At 47.4% G+C, this 20,104-nt stretch overlaps 1 protein-coding gene across 1 annotated transcript in view; it reads right to left on the bottom strand.

Annotated features, from left to right (window-relative positions):
* Window positions 1–939: 939 nt before the first annotated feature.
* LOC126539626 (uncharacterized) overlaps window positions 940–20,104 on the bottom strand; it is a 32,299-nt gene continuing 13,134 nt past the window's right edge. The window contains exons 2-7 of the mRNA XM_050186513.3: window positions 13,127–13,426; window positions 9,069–9,231; window positions 8,428–8,692; window positions 7,549–7,726; window positions 5,356–5,622; window positions 940–4,578 (exon numbers count right to left, since the gene is read on the bottom strand). Coding sequence (XP_050042470.2) covers window positions 4,473–4,578; window positions 5,356–5,622; window positions 7,549–7,726; window positions 8,428–8,692; window positions 9,069–9,231; window positions 13,127–13,426 — 1,279 coding nt within the window. The 3' untranslated portion in view covers window positions 940–4,472. The remainder of the gene's footprint in view (window positions 4,579–5,355; window positions 5,623–7,548; window positions 7,727–8,427; window positions 8,693–9,068; window positions 9,232–13,126; window positions 13,427–20,104) is intronic.

Below are 20,104 nucleotides of genomic sequence, written 5' to 3'. Positions count from 1 at the left end.
TTCATTGAATACCTATGATGATAGTATGACGGTAACTTGGGTCATTGGGAATGTGCTAGTAGGTGTATGCCACTCTTCAATAAACGTATTTGACGCCAACTATGTCAACTAGGTATGTGTCACTGGGAATGTACCGCTCTAGAATGACAGAAAAGATCTCTTAAATTTCTCCGTTGCTAAGCGGAATCGTACCCACGTCACAAGGGTTCCTCCTGGAGAGCAACTGGGGGCTTTATTTGACGGCGCCATAAATGCACTGGGTGTGGATCGCTTTTCAGTGATCGTCTTTCACGCGAACGCTTTAACGAGCTGCGACATGAATGTACTTGGTATGTAAGTTCTTCACGAACATCGTGCCAACTTGAGGAGTCGCTGAGTATGTGCTACTTATGGTGCGGCAAGCGACGGGACAATTCTCAGCGTTCGCAGGCGCACCACGCTTCTAGTTTCAGAGGCCACGCGTGGATTTCTCGGTGGCGCCACTAGATGACGCCGCCTGTTCAAAAAGGAGCGCGCGATTGGAGCCTCGTTTACGCATGACGCATTTCTGAGCGTTCGCGCGCCCCGGCCCGCCATGCATTTCGGAGGCTACTCGCAGGCTTCGCGGCTGCGGCGATAGATGGCGCCGAGTATTGTTGGGCAAGCGCCAAAGAGGAATCCGGTTGCAGTACACGTTTCCTACACAACTCGTTTCGATGGTAACAGCACGTTGTGTCGCTGTATTGAGTCAACACTCAACGGGTTACTGTCGGCAGTCATCTTGAGATGGGTTGTGCTGAATTTCTCGTTTAATGTTCCACGTCCGCCGCCATGACTGTGAGTGGCGTTGATTAAGAATCCTAGAACTCGGGAGATTTGGTACTTGTGCACGTAACTAGCTTCCTCTGCTGCATATGATTAACATGAATTCTGAGACACAAGTGAGTCAACACAAACCACTGGCATTCAGATGTTTTATCCAAAAAATGTGTACAAGGAATACAAGATCAGACAGGCGTTTCGGGCCTCGTCGCAGAAGAGGCGACGGTGTACTGCGTGAAAAAATAAATACTACACACCCTACACAAATGAGCTACAGCCTTTTGCAAAATGCCCGTGAGGATTTGAAACAAAAAAAATTTTTGAATGTCCAACCTCGGCCCGCCTGTGTCGTATAAGTACTTGGCACGGTGGTCGCAATAACGTTTTCCTTTCGCTGTATTGTTAGCAGGAGCAAATTGACAGGCAACCGACGCATAGGATAAGACCAAGGTTGTCATTGCCCAGAAGAGAGAGAGAGAAAAAAAAACGAGAGAACGAAAATATTGATCGCGCAAGAAGTGGCAGAACGTGCTGATTGAATGTAAGATATCTTTAGGCACGAAGTGACGTGAAATGTTCGAAAGCGTACCTTGTTTATCATGTGCATGTAAATTGTCCAGCAGCATACGGCATACAGAAGCAGAAATGTGCAAACTCGAACCGTGCATCGTCTGCTCGGCATCACCACGGACGACTAGCAGAAACGAAGACATTTGACTAAAGCTCAAGCCGAAATTCTTTGACTTTCTACGCAACATCGAAATTTCATTATTGAGGCGAAGACTATTGCTAGAAAATTGCATAACTGTTTTTGTATGTGTTCGATACACTGTTTTAATCAGTTTGTTTGAAACAATTCAGTTGACGCTTGCACAAATCGAGTGCTGTTTAGTGTTTGTGCAAAAGTCTCATTATGTACAGTGCGAAGCGCAGTAGGGGTTAGTTTAATAATGTTGAATGAACGCATAAAGGACGAGTGAGTTTTTAGATAATAGTCTTAGAGGAAATGCGTTAAATGATACTCCCTGAGTCAGTCATAAAAAATTAAAATGAGAATTTCTTGAGTCTTAGTTTGTAGTCGTAGTGTCACTTCGTGCCTAACTCGGACAGCTCGGCATTGTCATTGGGATGTCCTCCACAAGCGCTGTTAAGAATAAGAATAATAAAGCTAGTGTCCGAATTATTGCAATTACGGCTCTCAAGCACAGATTTATTATCACCGGGTGGCATTCACAGGTGGGTTTTCGAAGAAAATCCCTCGGGAATCCTCTAAGGCGAGATCGGGCAAGCTCGCCGCTATCCACAAACAGAAAATTAAAAAAAAAAATGTGATTAAAAGAACCATCGAAGCAATGGAACGAAGCACTCTTGCAATTGTTTAAACATTCCAAAAAAATACAACACAACTTCACACACAAGAAACACGCTTACAAACCGCGGGCCACGCTGAAGAGTTAATCGAGATGTGCATTGAATGCCGCAAAGTTACTCAATAGTAAATTATAATAATAATAACCGGAACATAAAATAGGACTAACCGAAATGCTAAGAACTGACGATGGTGGGAAGGAGAAAACGGTGGACTTGCTTTTTTTATATATATATATATATTGAAGATGAGTGGTGATGGCGTTCGTCTGATGTTTGCATTCGAGAGCGATTGCTGCGTTGCAGCTGATGGCGCATCCGATGATAACGCCCGCACTCTAGCATATATAACTAGATGACGACTGCTGTGACGTAAAAAAAAAAAAAAACTGTTGACCGAAATGCTCTCGAAGACGGAACATGATGCGTGTGCTGTCCATAAGATCACGTTCTTGACTGCTCAATGAAGCAGACGATAATTTCAGCTTTGAGAGGGAAAGAAAACAGGTGTAAAGTGAATGTCGTCTGCTCCATTCGCTGACGGCACCATACTGCATGGAGTTCCGCACAAGACTTATTCAAAGGTTGCGCCACTGTTGGCGTTGCTCGCTCGAGCAGGAGTTCGTAACGCGGATTTTTGGAACTGCCGACAGTGGACATCCATTTACATGGTATGCAGGTAAGTTCCAGACGACACGTGCTTATTTTGGAGTCGTAGGCGAACGAGCGCTGCACTATGTTTTTTTTTTTTAGCTTCAAATGCAGATGGCGCTCGTGTAAGCTACACTCGCCTTCGCCACACGATTTGAAAAGAGCATAAATAAGTGACAAGACAAATGGATGTGAAAAAAGCCGGAAGCGATAGATATGCCTGACATACAATCTACTAGAATCTTGTTTAGATTTCAGGAAATGAAGAAAACAAGGACTGTAACAAATATTTCGAGGCACTGCGCAGGGACTCGTTATAAAGCTGTAATTGACACTTTTAGGGGACTATTAGCCAGAAAAATACACGAAGAACATTAAATCTCATGATAAAGAATCGTTCGGTTGCGTTCACTGTCCTTGCCAAACTTCCAACGGCGATGTCCTTTTCCGCGACTGGAGGGGGGGGGGGGGGGTTAGCGGCTGCGTTTGATCATCGCTACCACAACTGCAAGTGCAGCTTTTTTTTTATTGCTTTGAAAACTAGTGCAAATTAAAAAAATATACTGTAACCGCCTACTTACACTCTTCCCAGTTTGCGCTTGGGAGGATTATTTGTCTTTTTCGCCATTTGCTTTTGGACTTGATAGATCGGATCCCGTGTTCAGCGAAATGATAAACATCAGCGATATCTTAGGGAACCTCGCGAAGTTAGGTTAAGCACTTCTAAAATCCCCGTTTCTTGAAGAAATCTTTCCAGACACTCCTGCAGGACGTTCAAGAAAGCCGCTGACGTTTTTCCGCGTGCATAAACTGAAAGCAGCTTATGACGAAACTGATCCGGCGCACTGCATCTCAATTAATGGTCGCCACGGGAATTAAGTCGTTCAATTACGTCTTTCAACAGTTTTCCTACTTTTTTTTCTTTGTCTTTATTTCCTGGTGGTGCGCCCTTGCAGTATACTTGTCTTATTCGTATAATGTAGCTCTGGCAATGTGAGACTGGTTCTCGTTCAGAAAAGCTCTTTTTCTTCTCTACATGGATACGTGAACGGTTAGCATACCTCCAGAAGTCCTTTTGCCGCGCGATTGCTTGTGACCTGACCTGGGCATTGAAAATCTACCGGACCCAAGAGACAACCGCAGAAACGAGACTCTGTCGCAGTCCCGCGTGTCACGTGGCCAACTCCTATCCTTCGGGAGCTGTTCGTCGCTTTCTGGACAAGGAGGGAAATGCGACGCGTTCATTCATCGTCACTTTGCCGTCGTCAGTCTACCACGTAAGCGAACTTTTGATCTCGAAACGTAACTATCCCAAACGTTCGAATCACGTGCGTTCTCCACCCGACCTCTTGGAGAAGTGACAAGATTCGATTAAAAAAAAGTGTTACTCTATTATATGGACGGCAATGCGAGGGCAGTGAAGAGCAGAGTCGGGATATGAGCGAGAAGGTGGGTCGTAAGCCGCGACACGCCTTCGAAACGACCACGTTTCGGAAGCGGTTAACTGCTTTTTTCTGTTTCTTTTCTTTTTCTTAGTTCTTAACGCTCGGAGGATGGCGGTGCTTTGTCTGTATTCGTCGTCATCGTCGTCGTGGATGGGTGGGCTGCGTGGTGCTTATGGTGGACCCAGGGGCGCCGCCACGCTGCGGCGTTCAGCACTTGTAGCGGGAGCACTTGGTGGTGTCGACGGTCAGAGCTGCGGACTTGAACACGCCCACTTTGTTGTTCATCCAGCCGGGTGCGAACTTCTCCATTACCCTGCGACAATTAGAGTGACATAAGGCTAATGCATATGAATGAATGAGCAAGTTAGTAAATGAAGACAAAAAAGCTGTTGATGGTATTTGACGCCTTCGAGGAGCACTGTATGGGGAACGCCACGTCATAGGTTCCTCGGTTATATCTTTGGTGAGAAAGGGAGACACGAAGAAGGGAAGGCAGGAAGGTTAACCAAGCCCTTGCCTCGTTGGCTAGCCAAAGGGTTTAGGTATGCAAGAAAAAGGAAAGATATAATAAAGAGACAATCAGTGACACAACACTCCCAGACGAATGTTCAGCGATAGCCCCAGGCGGTCCAACAGTCCGGTTGCGTTCAAAAAGCGCAATAGGGCTTTTGCGGCCTTGTCGGCCTTTTGCGATCTCTTCTTACGAGAGTGATTTGTCATCTAGGCGGCTTGATCTAGCTCGCAGAAAAGGCGGCTGACCGTCGAAAAATGGTAGAATGACCAGTTTAGGTTCTATACAGTGAGCCTAAATTGTTGCCCTCAGACATTTTTACATATTCTGTCTGCATCTAGCACCTTTAGGTGTTCTATAGTGGGCGAATAGGGGCACGCAGAAGTGCTTCAAAAGAGCTCCAACGACAAGTGCCGTTTGGAGTTTTAACGTTAAGTGTTAACGTTGTACGTTTTAAACGGCGTTGGAGTTATTTGAGCGCTCCATGCTTTCCAGCGGGTGAACGGCAACTCTCGCGAGTGCTTCGAAAGGGCTCCGGTTACCGCTCGGCCCGGTGGCTCGTCCGGAGCGTTCACTCACGTGAGCAGCGCCGACTTTCCGCGCACGTTGCTGACGGCGTCTCCCAGCTCGCAGATGATGCGGTTCATGCACTCCTCGCTCTCGACGGCGGCCCGGTAGATCTTGAAGTACCGCTCCAGCCGCTCGGCGTAGTCGCCCAGGTGCGCCCGGTTCGCGTCGTCGATGGACCGCTTCTTCTTGCCGCTCAGGCTGGTCACCGTGGGGATGAGCAGGCCCAGACCCGCCAGCGCCAGCAGCGGCATGATCACCGAGCCCAGGCCGTAGTACCTGAAAAACCACGAGTGATCGAAGGGCGCCGTTGGGCTTCTGCCCTCCCGTTCCTCCTGTTGGCTGCCTTTACTTGGTATTTTCTTTACTTGGTATTTTCTTTACTCGGGCTTTACGGCAGTGTTGAGTTCGTTATTTTGGCCGTTGCTTAGAAACGCTTATTCAGGGCCCTGCTCATGTCTTTAACGAGAGTCCGTACATAGCGTGGAGTCGAGTTGGACAGGGAAGCACGTTTACTAACTTACCGTTCTAGTCTAGAACTTTGTTTAGCGTCCATATTATAGTTAAGACACGTTGTCTATTCGTCATTAGATTCCAACTTCGTCTACAACCTTGTTCAATTTCTAAATGAAGCGACGGCAAGAAGATGATGCCTGGCCTTGCTCCAGCTACTCTTGCTAACGACGTTCGCTTTGGATCTGCATGTTTTAGTTTGGGATATCACACACCTTCATTTTAATATTTAGATTAGTCACATTGCCTCAGTCGTTTACGGTCATGTTTAGAGCCTTGCTGAGGTCTTTCTTTAGGTCTCCTTCAAGTACCCTGTTTTTTATTTCGTGTCCTTGTCTAGACTGTTGGTGACGGGTGGAACTCGTCCATGTGCCACTTTTTCGCGATGTCGTGTAGCTGTAGTGGATTGTACGCGATGTGTATGATGCTGGATAATGAACACTTTATGCTGTAATGTTGAGGGACACGCGGTTTAGAGACACGTTCGCATAACTCTTCCGATTGACATAAAGCAGCTCTAGTTTCCAATCCAACGCCACGTGATTTTTGAACAGAGCTTAGATCATCGAGCAATAACGTATATGTTTCGAAAGGGGGCACGTTCCGCTTCCAGCAAGACATCTTTGGACGTCGTCAAAACGATAGCCCGACTATGTGAGCGCACATGGTGATACGTTTTAAAGCAGTAGACAGACAGAAAGAAAAAAAAGTCAGCATGTTTTGTTCCTTCGGGCTAAAACTCCGGACGAGACATGCCGTGTAACTTCGATTGAAGTATTTGAGGCTAATGAAAAACCTTTAGTTGAAGCCGGGGGCAGTGCGTCGAGCACCGCAAATGAAAACGGACGGACTGGCGCTAAATAGCAGCGCACTGGCTCAAGCGGACTGGTCACAGCACGACGTAAGCAGAGAAGAAAAGGTATTCTAGCAAAGTGGCAGTTTGGCCCAGTTTCTTCATGTTCCCATTCAAGCTGGAAAACAGCGCCGAAGAAATATGAGCCTGAGAAGGCTTACAGTATGAATAAATAAAAAAAAATTAAGAAGGGGGAATAGGGACGAAGAAAGCAGGGCGCAGCACCTTCGTCCTCTAGTATTTGGCGCTGTTCTCTAGTACGAGTATGAGCAGGAGGGAGAGTTTAATGGAAACTGAAGGTGTCAGCCCTGCTACATGCAGAGATTTCTACTTCACAAGGGCACCATGGTAGGCTAGTTGCTCATTTCGCTGCATGCCGGCAATTGTGAGGGACGTTTCTAAGCGTGGAAGATACTATTAAGAAAAAGAAAAGGAAAGGACGCACGAAAACTAATGTAGACTCATCACATTATGAAAAGAGGGAGTGCCTGTGCGAGTGACTCCTCGGCATCGCTGTAAAGCTCTGAGATATCCTTCCTGGATCGCGCTGCTGCTTATTGATGCGCCCGTCCGCCTTCTGTTTGCGTAAGTGCACCACGGAGTGCGCCGACGTGTGCATTCTTACGCGAAGCAGACACTGAGTTCTATTAAATTCACGTTTGTAACTTTCGCTGTTCGGTTCAATATCGCCTTTGTGCGTGTGTGCGCGCGTGTGTGTTTTGTGTTTCCATTATTATTTATATTTTGAAATAGCAAGAAACTTGCTATTCCGGATCAGGTGTGCGAGAGAGCAGGGGAGTGCAGTATCCGCGGGTTCGCATTGTATTGCGGGAACTGACCTCTTGGACGTGTCGTAGCTTCCCTGGAAGGAAGGTGATGGATAGGACCCTCCGCCGCCTCCTCCTCCTCCGTAGTGGCCCGTGCCGGGCTGGGCGTACTGGGCATACTGCTGGGCGGCTGCCAGCTGGGGTCCGTACTGCTGCGCCAGCTGGCTCAGGTGGGCGTACTGCGCCGCGCCTGGGTAGTTCGAGAAAACCGCGCGGAAACAGAAAAACGGGGCTCGCCTTCGCACTCGCGCGCGTCAAGCACTGCAAAAGGCGGCTGGCGGCGTCTTGCAACCGCAGTGTACGTATCGCAATTATTCCCCGGGACTTCGTCGGACGGCGCTGTTGTGGGAGAGCGCTCAGGCTGGCCTTACCAGCGCATTTCTTTTGAACAATGGCCGAAATGGATCGCGACGTCACCGTTGAGGCACTCGCCACCCGTCACGCCCGGTTACACGCTTGTCCATGGGCCGTGTCGGGCCGAATGCGCCGGTTCGCGTCAGGACATTGAAGCTAAGTAGCGCTGGTCCCCGCCAGCGCTTGGGAGGGAAACGCTTAGCGTAACGCTAAGTGTTTACTGTTGCCGCGGAATGGGCTGCCGTGTTTCGCATTAGCAAACAGCCTACTTTCGTTTAAAAGTGCACGCTTCTTCAACGAGAGGTTTAACCCCAAAGAAAGTCGAGTGTGGTCCCGAAGGCTGCTTGTGCCCGTTTCTTCGACTGGTAACCTGCGAGAGCGAATGTCGAACCCGCGTCCTCCCGCAGCCTGGACGTATTCGATGCTCCCTCATTGAGGACTTTTTTTTTTCTAAACCGAGGAAAGGGTATAGTCCGTCCTGCACCGTTCCGACTCCGTTCCGGGGTGACCCCCGCGCCGCCGCATCGGTGCACTCACTGGGTCCGTAGTGTCCGCCACCCTGGGCGGCGTACGCCTGCAGCTGCTGCTGGTAGCTGGCGGCCGCGGCCGCGTTGTAGGCGGCCGCCGCGGCGCTCGAGTCGTGCTCGTAGCCCGACGAGGACGGGCCCCCGTCGGCCGAGGCGCCGTAGCCCGAGGACGAGGAGGCGCTGGCCGCTTGGTCGTAGCCGCCCGACGAGGACGGGGAGCCCGACGAGCCGCTGCCGGGCGCCGACACGCCCGCGTAGTTCTGCGCTGCGCTCGCCTGCGACAGGGGCGAGACACGCGGACGCGTATTGATTGATTGATTGATTGATTGATTGATTGATTGATTGATTGATTGATTACTAGTTCACAAGTAGACAGGCAGATGCACGTAAAGGAAGCGCTGCTCACGCGAGAGAACACCAGGACAAAGGTAAGCAAGGTTCACAGGCTAGGTGACTTTGCAATATAAAGCAGCGGCAGGCAGCATGCTATCTTACGCTATACACCACGTCATTAGCTCACGCAGGTCTCGGTGACTAATTTGCTGCCATCCCTACTGGAAGTAGCAATCATCATAATCACAGTACCACCACCGTCGTCGAATGTCTGAACCATCGTCGTGCAATCCCCAATTGACTCACAGCATAGTATACCTGGTATTCGGCGTCCGAGGCGCTAGAGGCCTGCTGGCCGCTGTTCTTAGACACCGGATAGTAGTAGTAGTACAGGTTGCTGTTGGGGCTCGCCTGGCTGTGGTACGTGTTGCTCGACGCGGCCGCCTCGTAAGCGCCCGCCGAGCCGCCCGCCGAGCCGTAGCTGCAATCGAAACGGCGACGATGTTAAATGCGGTAGTGGTAGGCGCGTGTGTTAGCGTCAAGGCGTCTACCAAAACCCGGAATATTCGGGACACTTGTCAGTTCTGCGCCATTCGGGGAACATACAAGGAATAATAATAATAATAATAATAATAATAATCAGGTCAATAGGTACCTGCAGTAGATATGGCTAATCTATAGCATGCCCAAAAGGAGCAGCATTTTCCAACTAAGCTTGCACAATCCATGAATAACCGTCTTGGCTATGTGACTGTCATCTAGGCCAGGCCGTTGGCAACACAGGATGCAGTCAGATCTGATAGCTCATTCCGCATGATTTACATCGTGCTGGTAGTAGTTCAAAATTGTGGGCTGCCATGCTAACTTGACAAGCTGTAAGCTACCATTTTTTTCTTTTGAGTCCGAACCTCCAATGGCATGGACTACTACGGATTCCAAGTAAATAAATAAATAAATAAATAATCAGCGAGAAGGTTAAGAAATCTGAGAATACAAAAATGACGAGGTAGCAGACGCCCTGGGCTGGGCCTTTTAAAGAGTAGATCGTTAGGTGTTCTTCGCATTCGTCCTGCGTGCCGCTGCCGACGCGTGCATGAGGGGTGCAAACCGGATTCCTGTGGTACACGCAAACGTTCTCTGCAAGAATTACCAGAGGGAACCACGGATGCAAAGATGCGACAATAAGCTGAAGTTGAAGCAACTCTGGCCTTGCTGTCGTTCAACTACCAAGGAGATTATGTGCAGCGCATGGGTTTGTCTAGCCCTCGTGCTCGCCGCTTCGGGCGTCCTCGTGGTGTGATTTAGGAGCCCTTCTATTTGGAAAGTTCCAAGAAATCGTCTCTTTTTCTGAACGCATCAATGCAGCGAGTCTCTGCGCGTGCTGCAATCACTGAAAATAACCGTTCGCAGTGATAGCGCAACATTTTGTCGCAGACGGTCAATTTGTAAAGCCATAAAGCTTGAAGCCATGGAGTCAAGAGCTGTGCCAGTTGATGCATGACTGCACTTGAAAAACCAGTCGAGAACACAGTGGGGACAGACTGAAACTAAAAACTGTCTTTTTTTTTTTTAACGGGAAGTGAGCATATGACCGCCGGCAGTCGTTTGGCACATGTGCGAAACCCATCGCAAAACAAACTCCAGAATCTCTAATCCAGAAACAAATCACGCGACATGCTACCGATCGATAAACGTCATTCTTTGTCACGTGAGCCTAAGGACGTCGCGCTCACGCACTTGTTTCCCAACCTAATGATGTAATCGGTCTCCAACATTTCTCTCTCTGCTTTAGTCTTTCGGCTGCCCTAAATACTGGAACATACCAGCCTCGTCCCGTCTTCTTCCTCCTTGTGTACGCTCAGATATTTTGCTCGTTTTCACGTTCAATCATTTGAATCCGGAATGTCAGAGTTTAGGCAAATCCACGTGCTACGCACTATTTACGTGCTGGCTGCACCGCCATACTTACTCAGCTGCAGCAGACACTAGTGCCACACTTCACCCAAGTTTTTTTTTTCTTCTTTAATATAGGACTCTGGAAGCTCACCGAAAGTTTCTAGTGTAGACAAGTATAGGGCGCTCGGTCGTGCACATCTTCGTGGATCATATTCGTACAGCGGTGAAAACTGGTGCGTGGAGTCGTCAATGAGGAAGCGCCACCGATGGTGCGACATTTATCGGCAAACGCTGGCGCCATACCGGACTCCTGGAAATGCTAGCGAGTGGCCCGTAACTCCACCTTTACGGCCGCACACATTAGTTGCTCCGTCACAATTGATGTGTGTGCATGCTAAATGCTTGTCGATAGATATCGGGCGGAATTTCTTTCCGCGAGAAATGTGTCGCGCCCGCTGCTTTTATGGTAAGCAATACATCTAGTCCTATATTGTGAGAGGTGGGGTTTCCCTGCTTTAATAAATAGGAGCTTTGCGTTCCGTGCTTCCAACTGATACGTACGCCACTGTATTACATAAATATGTGAGTCGGACCGCTCGTATACAGCAGTAATGTCTACTGGACAACCGAAATATCTTTGATGCCTTTGTCAGTAGTTTTAAGCGCCAGTACAACGTATAGGCTGATTCCTAGAGTGCAATAGATATAGTAAAACCTGATTATCTTAGGCAGGCCAAGTGACTATCTTTCGCTAGCCCTTTTCAAAAGGGACACCATTAGCAATTATTAATATCATTGTCGTTTTACGCGCGCGATAAATCGTGCCCACAGAGTAACCTTCGCCCGCTGTTGGACCCCAAATAACAGTACTGTAAAATACTCCATCCTTTACAAGAACGATAAACAAATGAGATCGTCTGCATGGCTGTGATGTGCATTTTTTGCTAGGATCGCCTCTAGCCTACGGCGCTCTCAGTAACACGCAGAATCGCTATTCTAATGTATCTGCTCATTCACAATTCATTTTGAAAACGTTTTCATGACTGGTGATGTTGAGTTATGCTCTGTTTATATTAGCTGTAGAGCCATAACTCGCAATCAGTTCTTGTGCATGGATGACGGATTGTTATCGCATGTTCTGTTTGTTATCTTTCCATTAAAATCGATGCGATGTGGGTATTGTGCAAACATTAAATGTTGGCAACGTGGACAAAATTAAGTGAATAAAGAAGGACCGTCTAGAAAACATCCAGGCGTTTATCATAGAACCTCATAAAAATAAAATATAATGCCGAATCTTGGCCGTAATTGGTGCCTTGAAGTTGACTTCTCCTGACATTAACTCAGTATGCGGAGAAGCACGCTTCTCGGTTATATGACGGTTTCGTGCAGACGTTCTACGTTCTGAAAGGAACTTAAGGCGATATTACATCGCTTAGGTTACCTAAAGCGTAACATGAACATCCTCTCTAGGGTCATTACAGCGGGCAAAAGATAATATTTACTAATAATTTCTATAAATACGTTGCGGTGCGGTGCCGTGCGAAGACGCGCAGCATTCGGTATGTTTGAGTGGCACATTTGTGAAGCACGTCATTGGTGCAGCCGATCTTTGGCCCACGATAGGCCGGCGCACATGTCAAAGCTATTCTAGCCAATAAAGATATAGCTTCTAGTGTAACGTGTGCAATAATGCGACACGCACCCTAGTTGCGGTGCGTACGTGAGCGCTTCGGATCGACAGTGGCGTACTGACGGCTTGCTCGCTCGCCTTTGTTTATAGATTCAAGTAATCGTCTTGTTAAGGCCCCTCTGTCTCGCTCTATTTTCACCTGTTCCGCATACTGCGCGTATCTTGTGACAGTTTGCTTTGCGTTGTCGGATAGCTTTAGCTGGGGAGTACTCTGGAATTGCCTTTCTGCAGGAATCAAGAAGTGCGTGTGTTCATGGTGCCGATAAGTGTTAATAAATACGAGGGCATATATTTCTCGGAAGTTGTGCTCCGGTTTATTGCTTAACGGGCGTGGCTTCGTGAATGCTTGGGTTCGACTCTGCACGCGGGAGGTGCGCCCTGGAGTGAATCTTTACAAGGTGATTGGTGAAACTTTTGTCAATTAGCTAATGCCGCACGTAGATTTATCGTGCGAGTTGTGTCCGCCTATTCGAGCAATTCAGCTGGCGTTACCTAACTGCAGTAACAGCGGTCGAACAAAAAATCTTGCTAGGAGTCAAAGTTTCGCTCTGACGAAGACCAGTCTCTCGCCGAAATGTTGGCTCCATCGGCATTCCTTGTGCGACAATTGCTATTCTCTTAAAGCCTTCATAACCTTGTGAAACATTATAAACATTATATGACTACGTGCCATATAATGCTTTCTTTTTAAATGTATGTCTGCACTAAAGGCAGTCAGCTGGCATATCTGCGATGAGCTTGCAAAGAGCTCCGAGGGAGCAATCTGGTCACCGAAAGGAAGACTCACCCCCCGGCTCCCGCTCCGGAGTAACCGGAACCGGACGTTCCGTACGGCGAAGAGGCTCCGTACGCAGACGACGGGGAGCCGACCGAGGGCGAGTACACCGGGTGGCTGGACGACGCGGCGGCGCTGAAGTCGTCCCTCTTGGTCGACGTCGAACTGGACGAAGATACGACGGAAGTGGACTGCGAAGATGGCGGCGACGAACCCGTCGACGATGACTGCGACGAGGAAGATGAGGGGGACGCCGCCAGCGACGCACCCAGCATGCACAGGAGCACAGCGGCTCTCGTCATCGTGATGCACCTGCGCAAGAGAGAGAGAGAGAGAGAGAGAGAGCAGACGGTCACTTGGCAGGCGACAAACAGGTACGCGGCTGAAAAGAATGCTTAGTCTGGAGGGAGCTTGAGTAAAGCTCGTTCTTAACAAACGTTATCCTTCTTTTTTCTTTCTTAGATATTTCTGGTCAGAGCGCCAGGCTGAGTCAGGATTTCGGTGAGGAACAATAATGCGCAAGAACTGTCACTGGCGCATCGCGATACCAAACAAGATGACAACAAAAACAGGATGGTGATAGCTTAAATGACAGACGACCATTGTGAATCTGAGTCCAAATCACTGTCTGGTGAAATGAATTTTAGAATACGTGAGTTGCGATCTCCGGCGTTACCTGCTTTCCCGAATGCGATTGCACTACGACCTGAAGGCCAGGTGGCACGGTGCTTGATTTCTAATCATAAGAAAACAAGTTGTTCTCGCGTTTCTTTTTCTTTCGTTGGTCTCGCTATCCGGCGTGTCAAACGTAGGTCGTAGCTAGCGGTCAACTTGCGCAGCAGGTATTACTGCCTCACTTGCCTCTCTTTATTATATCTGAACTGCGCAAAACCCATCGCGAACACATGACGTGGAACTCACAATCACTGCCGGTACGACGCATAAGTTGTCTGCATCTTCCGAGTTGGTTTCATCTACGCCCAGTTTAGCCGTAATTATCATTAGTTTATATCTCGCGGAGCTTACTGTTTTGGAAAGGTCACTTTGATTTTAATAAGGCTTCTAGGCTGGTGTAAATCTCGGCGTTTAGTCTGCAGAGTGCGTCGTTTCTACTTGGACGCAGGGACTGAGGCGTGATAGAAAATTCGAGATGTCGTTGAACCAACGTTGCTCGACGATGAGTTCACTCGCCGCACTTATGTTTCACATATGCACCCTGGAAACTACGTGCATTGCTATCATTGTGTGCATACGCGAACAGATATTTAACTTTTGTTTTTCGTGCGCTATACGTGCACTTATATTTGACATGCACTCACAAAGCCGTTATGAGAGCAGTGCAGCCCAAAGAACCCTACGGAAAAAACGGCCAGATTTTTTTGTCGCATATGGGAACGTCACTCGACAAAATGTGGAGCAAAAATGTCACGTCTGGCGAATGTGGTGATCGTCTAGAAGCGGCGACAAAAACGACGTGCGAGAAATTATACGTACTAATATTATATGTTGTACGCGAGGTCTCGCTGGAAATCTTGCGGCTAACACTCAAATATTCTATTACTGGGGCCAAGGGAAACTCTTTAACAGGTTTTTTAATCGCGCCAAAAACATTTCGCCAGAGCTGTTTCACTTGATGTTCTTAAAGATCATTATTTGAGTGTAAAATCTCGCAAGCGTCGAAGCAGACGTTTTTGTGGGAGATAAACTGCTTACTTCCATATTATTTTTTGTGAAATATTGTGGCCGTGACCTGCATCAGTGGTGGAAGAGCTGCGCCAAACTGTGCCGAGAGCGGTCCTTTGCGTTATTCTTCGCCAAAACGGCATTTTAGCGGAAAACTGCGCCTAGCCTGCGCCAAAGGATGTCTAAGAGCGAAACGCTCCTTACATCGATGCTTCGCAGCTAGCAAAACTGAAATCAAAACCAACAGTACGTTATCTTCATCACGATAGAAGGAAGCGGAGGCCCGTGCATAGAGTTACGAGTACTGTGGGCTCTTTGGGAGTCGTCCGGTTCGCCATTCACGCATTTTTCTCTAACGGACGTAGAACGTAGTGCCGCTGCACCGCCTTGCTATCGCTTTATTTCGGTGTTCATTGAACCCACCCACCCAGTACCTCGGAATTCGCCAAAAGAGGATGTCAGATTTTAGGATTGAAAGGAAGCTCTATCCCGGGTGCTCCTACCTAAATACATGTAAAAGGATCATTTGTTTTTCTCGGCAACCACTGCACCAAATTTGACGACGTTTGTTGCATCTAAAAGAAATACTTAAAATAGAGTGACTGTTGGTTTCGAATTTTCGATTTAGGTCGTCAATTTTTTATTAAAAATAACACTAATCGAAAATTTTCAGATAATGAAACTATCAGGTTTACAACTCTGGTAACTCATCAATGAAGAATGATATCACAATTATGTGAATTGAATCTGATAGTACATTTAAAGCGTAGAAAATTGATATCTTACACATGAAACTAAAAAAAAAATATCAGTAACATGGATAAACAGCTTTCGCAGAACCCTCGTACACATCGTAACAAATTGACGTAAGATATAAATTCACATACCAAATTTGTGCGCTTTGAATGTTCTAATAGATGCCGTTTACAGAACCGCGATATCTTTTCTTGGTGCAGCGCTATAAATTTATAAACTTCGTGCTTCGATTGAGGAATGAACGGAAAAGGAAGCGCGCCACCGCTTCCTAGAAGGAGCTTGAGCTCAGAAAAACGAAATGTTGGCTGACGCCGAGATGCAGGTGTCCCTCATTCAAACCAAAACAGACTGTAAAGCAGTGAAACACAACACTGAGGTGGTGTGCGCGGGCTGAGAGTTTGTCAGGACAGTTGAGGGTGACTTACCAGCTCTTGCGAGAAAATATCACTTGTGACAAAATTCGGGCCTCATACCAATGAGCTTGCCACCAGTTATAGAAATGGCTCATATTTGAAAATATTTGCTTCCGTATGCATGTCCTTTTTTATCGTATTTGAAAATGTTCGACTCGATTAGCAATGGGTTTTACGACTTTTCTCGAATATATTTTATCCGCTGTGCATTTTACAAGCCCCCTCCCTTCTGTTTTCTTCTGGAATAAAATAAACGCTACTCCTTACTATTCAAACTGGATTAAGTAGTTTTTTATGTTTTAACATAATTTCTAGATTGTGACAGCAAAGTCCTAGGTCACTCAGGTTATTTTATAAAGGCACTCAGGGAAAACCTGGAAAACTCAGGGAATTTGGAAATGTCAATTTGGTAGACCACCCTGCCATACCTTGTCTTTCATTCTTTACAAAGTTATGTCTCGAAATTTTGAGAACGGCAACTCACAAACAAATATAATGAAGAAAAAAAAACACCGACAGCGCATATCTTTCATGGTAGCTCTTCTCAAACTTATTGTTTCACACTTCTGAGAAGTGTGAAACAATAACAGGAAATCGACCCACGCAGGAGGCTGCGTTTCTACCAGAAAGCTTGCTTTCGTGCATAGCGTTCGTCGCCAGCGTTTCCCGGTAAACGTTACGGTTACATAAGCTGCAGTTGCCGCGAAGCATGAAAAGCAGTAAGGGGTCCCTCAATGCTGTCGCGTTCCACTCTTAAAGGCGAAGCTTAAGCGTCCTCCAAATTTTGATAGCGAGTGTCCGCGCTGACATCAAGCTTGTTAATTCAATTATCAAGCGAATGTTTCTAAGTATATACAGCCGATAAAACTACTATCCTTACTTCGCATAGCTCTCCACTAATTTGCTATCGCAATCGATACTTCGGCTTTCCGGCGAAACTGCGATGTTTATTAATGAAAGTATCGTGCGTCTCCGCAAACTTTGGAGCTGTCTGTGGAATTTTGTCTTTTTGACGTCGTCTGAATTGAAACAGCATTCAGCATTGTGATTGTCTAACTTACACGGACAAGGACTTGTCCGTACGTTGAAAAGATCAGGACGACCAATGATTATACGACGTGTTCAACGCTACAGCTCAGTTACCGCTTCGTTTGCATTTGTTTTAATGTAACGTGAACCTTCTGTTCCGGTCACTATGTATAGTGTGACTGCTGCCGTGAATACTAACATGGCGTAACGACTGCGACGTAGTGGTACTGTTTTAAGCAGCAGCCCGCCTTTTGTGGCTCTGTGTCTATGAGGTTCGTGCCACTGAGCACCATCTCAGTGGTTCGATTCCAAGCTGCCTCGGCCGCGTCGTAATTGGAGCGGGATGCAGAAACCGCTCGTGCATTTGGGTTATGATGAAAGCTAAGGCAGGTCGGCTTTGCGTGCTCAGACGTCGGGTGCGAATGTATGATGACACAGAGCCTCTCGTACGTCTGTCCCATGCAGTGTATGTGTGTAGCATGCTGCCCCTATGTCTTTATCCATTCTCCGACTGACGTCTGAAGGTGCATTTAGTTCTCGTTTAAGAACTCAGGGTAACCAAAGTTGATCTCATCTTCTTCCCTCCCTCCTTTCTGTACTTCGTTTTTCACAGCCCCTGCGTTAGGTCGCGACGTAAAACCTCACCGATAAATTTTTGAGCGACACGCTTGCTGTGTCAACATTGAATGTGTGCACCCTTCTCGAATCTCCAACACGAAGGGGATGTGTTGACCGCGCACTTGTGGGCACTGCCCTTGAAGGCAGAATTTCATTTGTTGTAATCTGGTGCATGTCATCAAGATTCCAGCGCAAGCATCCGGAAACCGGAGACTGCGTGACCTCCGTACTTGGTGGAGCTATCGCCTGAATGGCAAATTTCCATGAACCAAGTGAACTCCCGTTGACGGATACGAAAACCTGTAGACCGTGACGTCGCTTCAGGAAAAGCATACATAAATATGGGAGCAGGTAAAAATGGCTCCGCTGTAACGAATGGCGAAATTATTTATCGCAGAAAGAGATTAGCGCTGTACCTTTAGTCATTGAAACGTTTACAACTGTTGTAACGCCGGCAAAAATGGTGTTAACATATTGTGGAGCAATTCCACTTTGTCAAGGAGTTGACTAGCCAAGCTGTAGCACATCACCGAGGGTTTGACAAGGGTAAATGTATATTTTCGTCATTTGGTAATGGCAGTGATGATATTTTTGTGGTTACTGTGCTATACACTGATTCGTTCAGTTACAACCTTAGACAAAATCTTGGTCAATGTTAAATCTACACACGACGGTTGAGAAGTTGGGTGTCTCGGTTTGGTGTGGCACTTCAATCCAAACTTTTCTAGGATAAACTGAGGGAAGCATCTCTTTCCTGGTTTTGAAATTCCCACATCGAAGTCTCCACTCCCTTTTCGGTCCCGACATATCCACATAACGAGCACAGGGGTAGTGCCATCGCTACCAATCCACGCACAGTGAGTAGCCATAAACGTTACGGGGCTAGAAGCCATTGCTTCCGGGGTACGAGGCATTGATGATGACAGTTTTCTTCATGTTCTTTACGTTGTATGCGTCATTAGAAAGAATGTAAGCATTGTTTCCTGCACTTTGCTGAGTGCTTGTAGCCTCTGCTTCACGGGGCTATGAGTCATTGGATATTTTTCTTGCTTACGGGGGTATGAACCATTGATGAGGATAGTTTTTTTGACGCACACGAAAAATACACGGAACGCTACCTATATACAGGTCACAGCACATGCAAACAGCGACTGTCATAGCCGGCGTTGACATTCCAGAAGTAGGGCTTGACACACTCGCCTTCTGAATGCCGGATTGGAGCATTTTGCAACTTCTTATATTGATTATTTGGCCTTAACTAACGATACATGGCATTTTAGTGCGAAGGAACATGAGGGAGTGTTCCCTATGCAGCCTTGGACGAAACGAGATTCGAAAGGACGTTGCACACTCAGTTTGCGTGCAAGCTTTAAGAAACAAATCCAACATGTGGCCTTCGGAGTTCTCTAGTTGAGGGCTTGTCGGCCTGCTTTGATTGGTGGTTTAGGCCTTAATCGACAACACACGAGTTGGGCGTCGAAGCCACACCCGTGACACATACGATACCGTTGTAGAAGTGCAAAAATATTAAAGTGCACCACATGAGCGTCGGCAACGTTTTTTCGGACGAAAGGTGTGCCGGACCCATGCATCCGCATCCGGTTCATGCGGGCGGGGTTCGAACACGTGACTTTCGTCAGATCGTTAATCACAATGAAAAAAAAAAAGAACAAGAGCAAGAAAAGAAGCCCCAGGCCGCCCCTCTAGCAGCGATGGTCTACTGCAGTTCAGTTTCGTTCGATCGAATAATCGGCTTCTTTTGAAGCAACAGAAAAGGCGTGCGTGCGTGCGTGCGAAGAAATATGTTGAACGTATACTGCACTGCAACATCGCCGCTGAAGAAAAATAAAGATGCTGCAAAGGCATAGGAATCGGAGGGACAAAGACGATGAGAAGGAAAAAGAGGACGAGGATGAGGAAGGGAATAAGAAAAAAGAAGCGAATGAGAAGGAACGAAAAAGCAGACGAATAAGAAGGCCAAGAGCGCCATTATGTCTGGGACCTCATCCTCTCCCTGGCAAATGGGCGAGGGCAGACAGAGGATAGCTTGGGCGAGGGAGAGCAAAATACCGGGTCTTCGCTTGGCGCCGCCGGAAATTTCGTAACTAGGTCAGTGATGCCTCGCCGCGACCTGCGAGCGGTCACGCCTCGTGGATGGGACGTCATTCCTGACCTTGATCGTTGCGTAAGAACAGACGCCAAGGAGACAAAAAAAGAAAAAAAAAAAACGAAACTACCATGAGCGTCGCCGGCAAGACTAGCTACGAGCCGACGATAAAAGAAGCAACGTGGGAGAAGAAACTAGCCAAACTTCTTTGAACTCCACCGCCGGGCCGTGGGAAGTGGAGACGGCGACCGTGTTCCGTGAACGCAGTTGTTTTGGATATTGATGGGGCATGTTTGTTTCTCATGCTTCGTATACTGCATTTGTATTTTGCAGTGCCTGTCGCGTGTGTTTTGAAATGTCTCGTCCGTATAAACTTTTCGTCTG

Source organism: Dermacentor andersoni, chromosome 11, assembly GCF_023375885.2.
Source record: "Dermacentor andersoni chromosome 11, qqDerAnde1_hic_scaffold, whole genome shotgun sequence".
Classification (NCBI taxonomy): Eukaryota; Metazoa; Arthropoda; class Arachnida; order Ixodida; family Ixodidae; genus Dermacentor; species Dermacentor andersoni.
The sequence above is the reverse complement of the archived record's forward strand: the minus strand, read 5'-3'. Positions and strand labels throughout refer to the sequence as shown.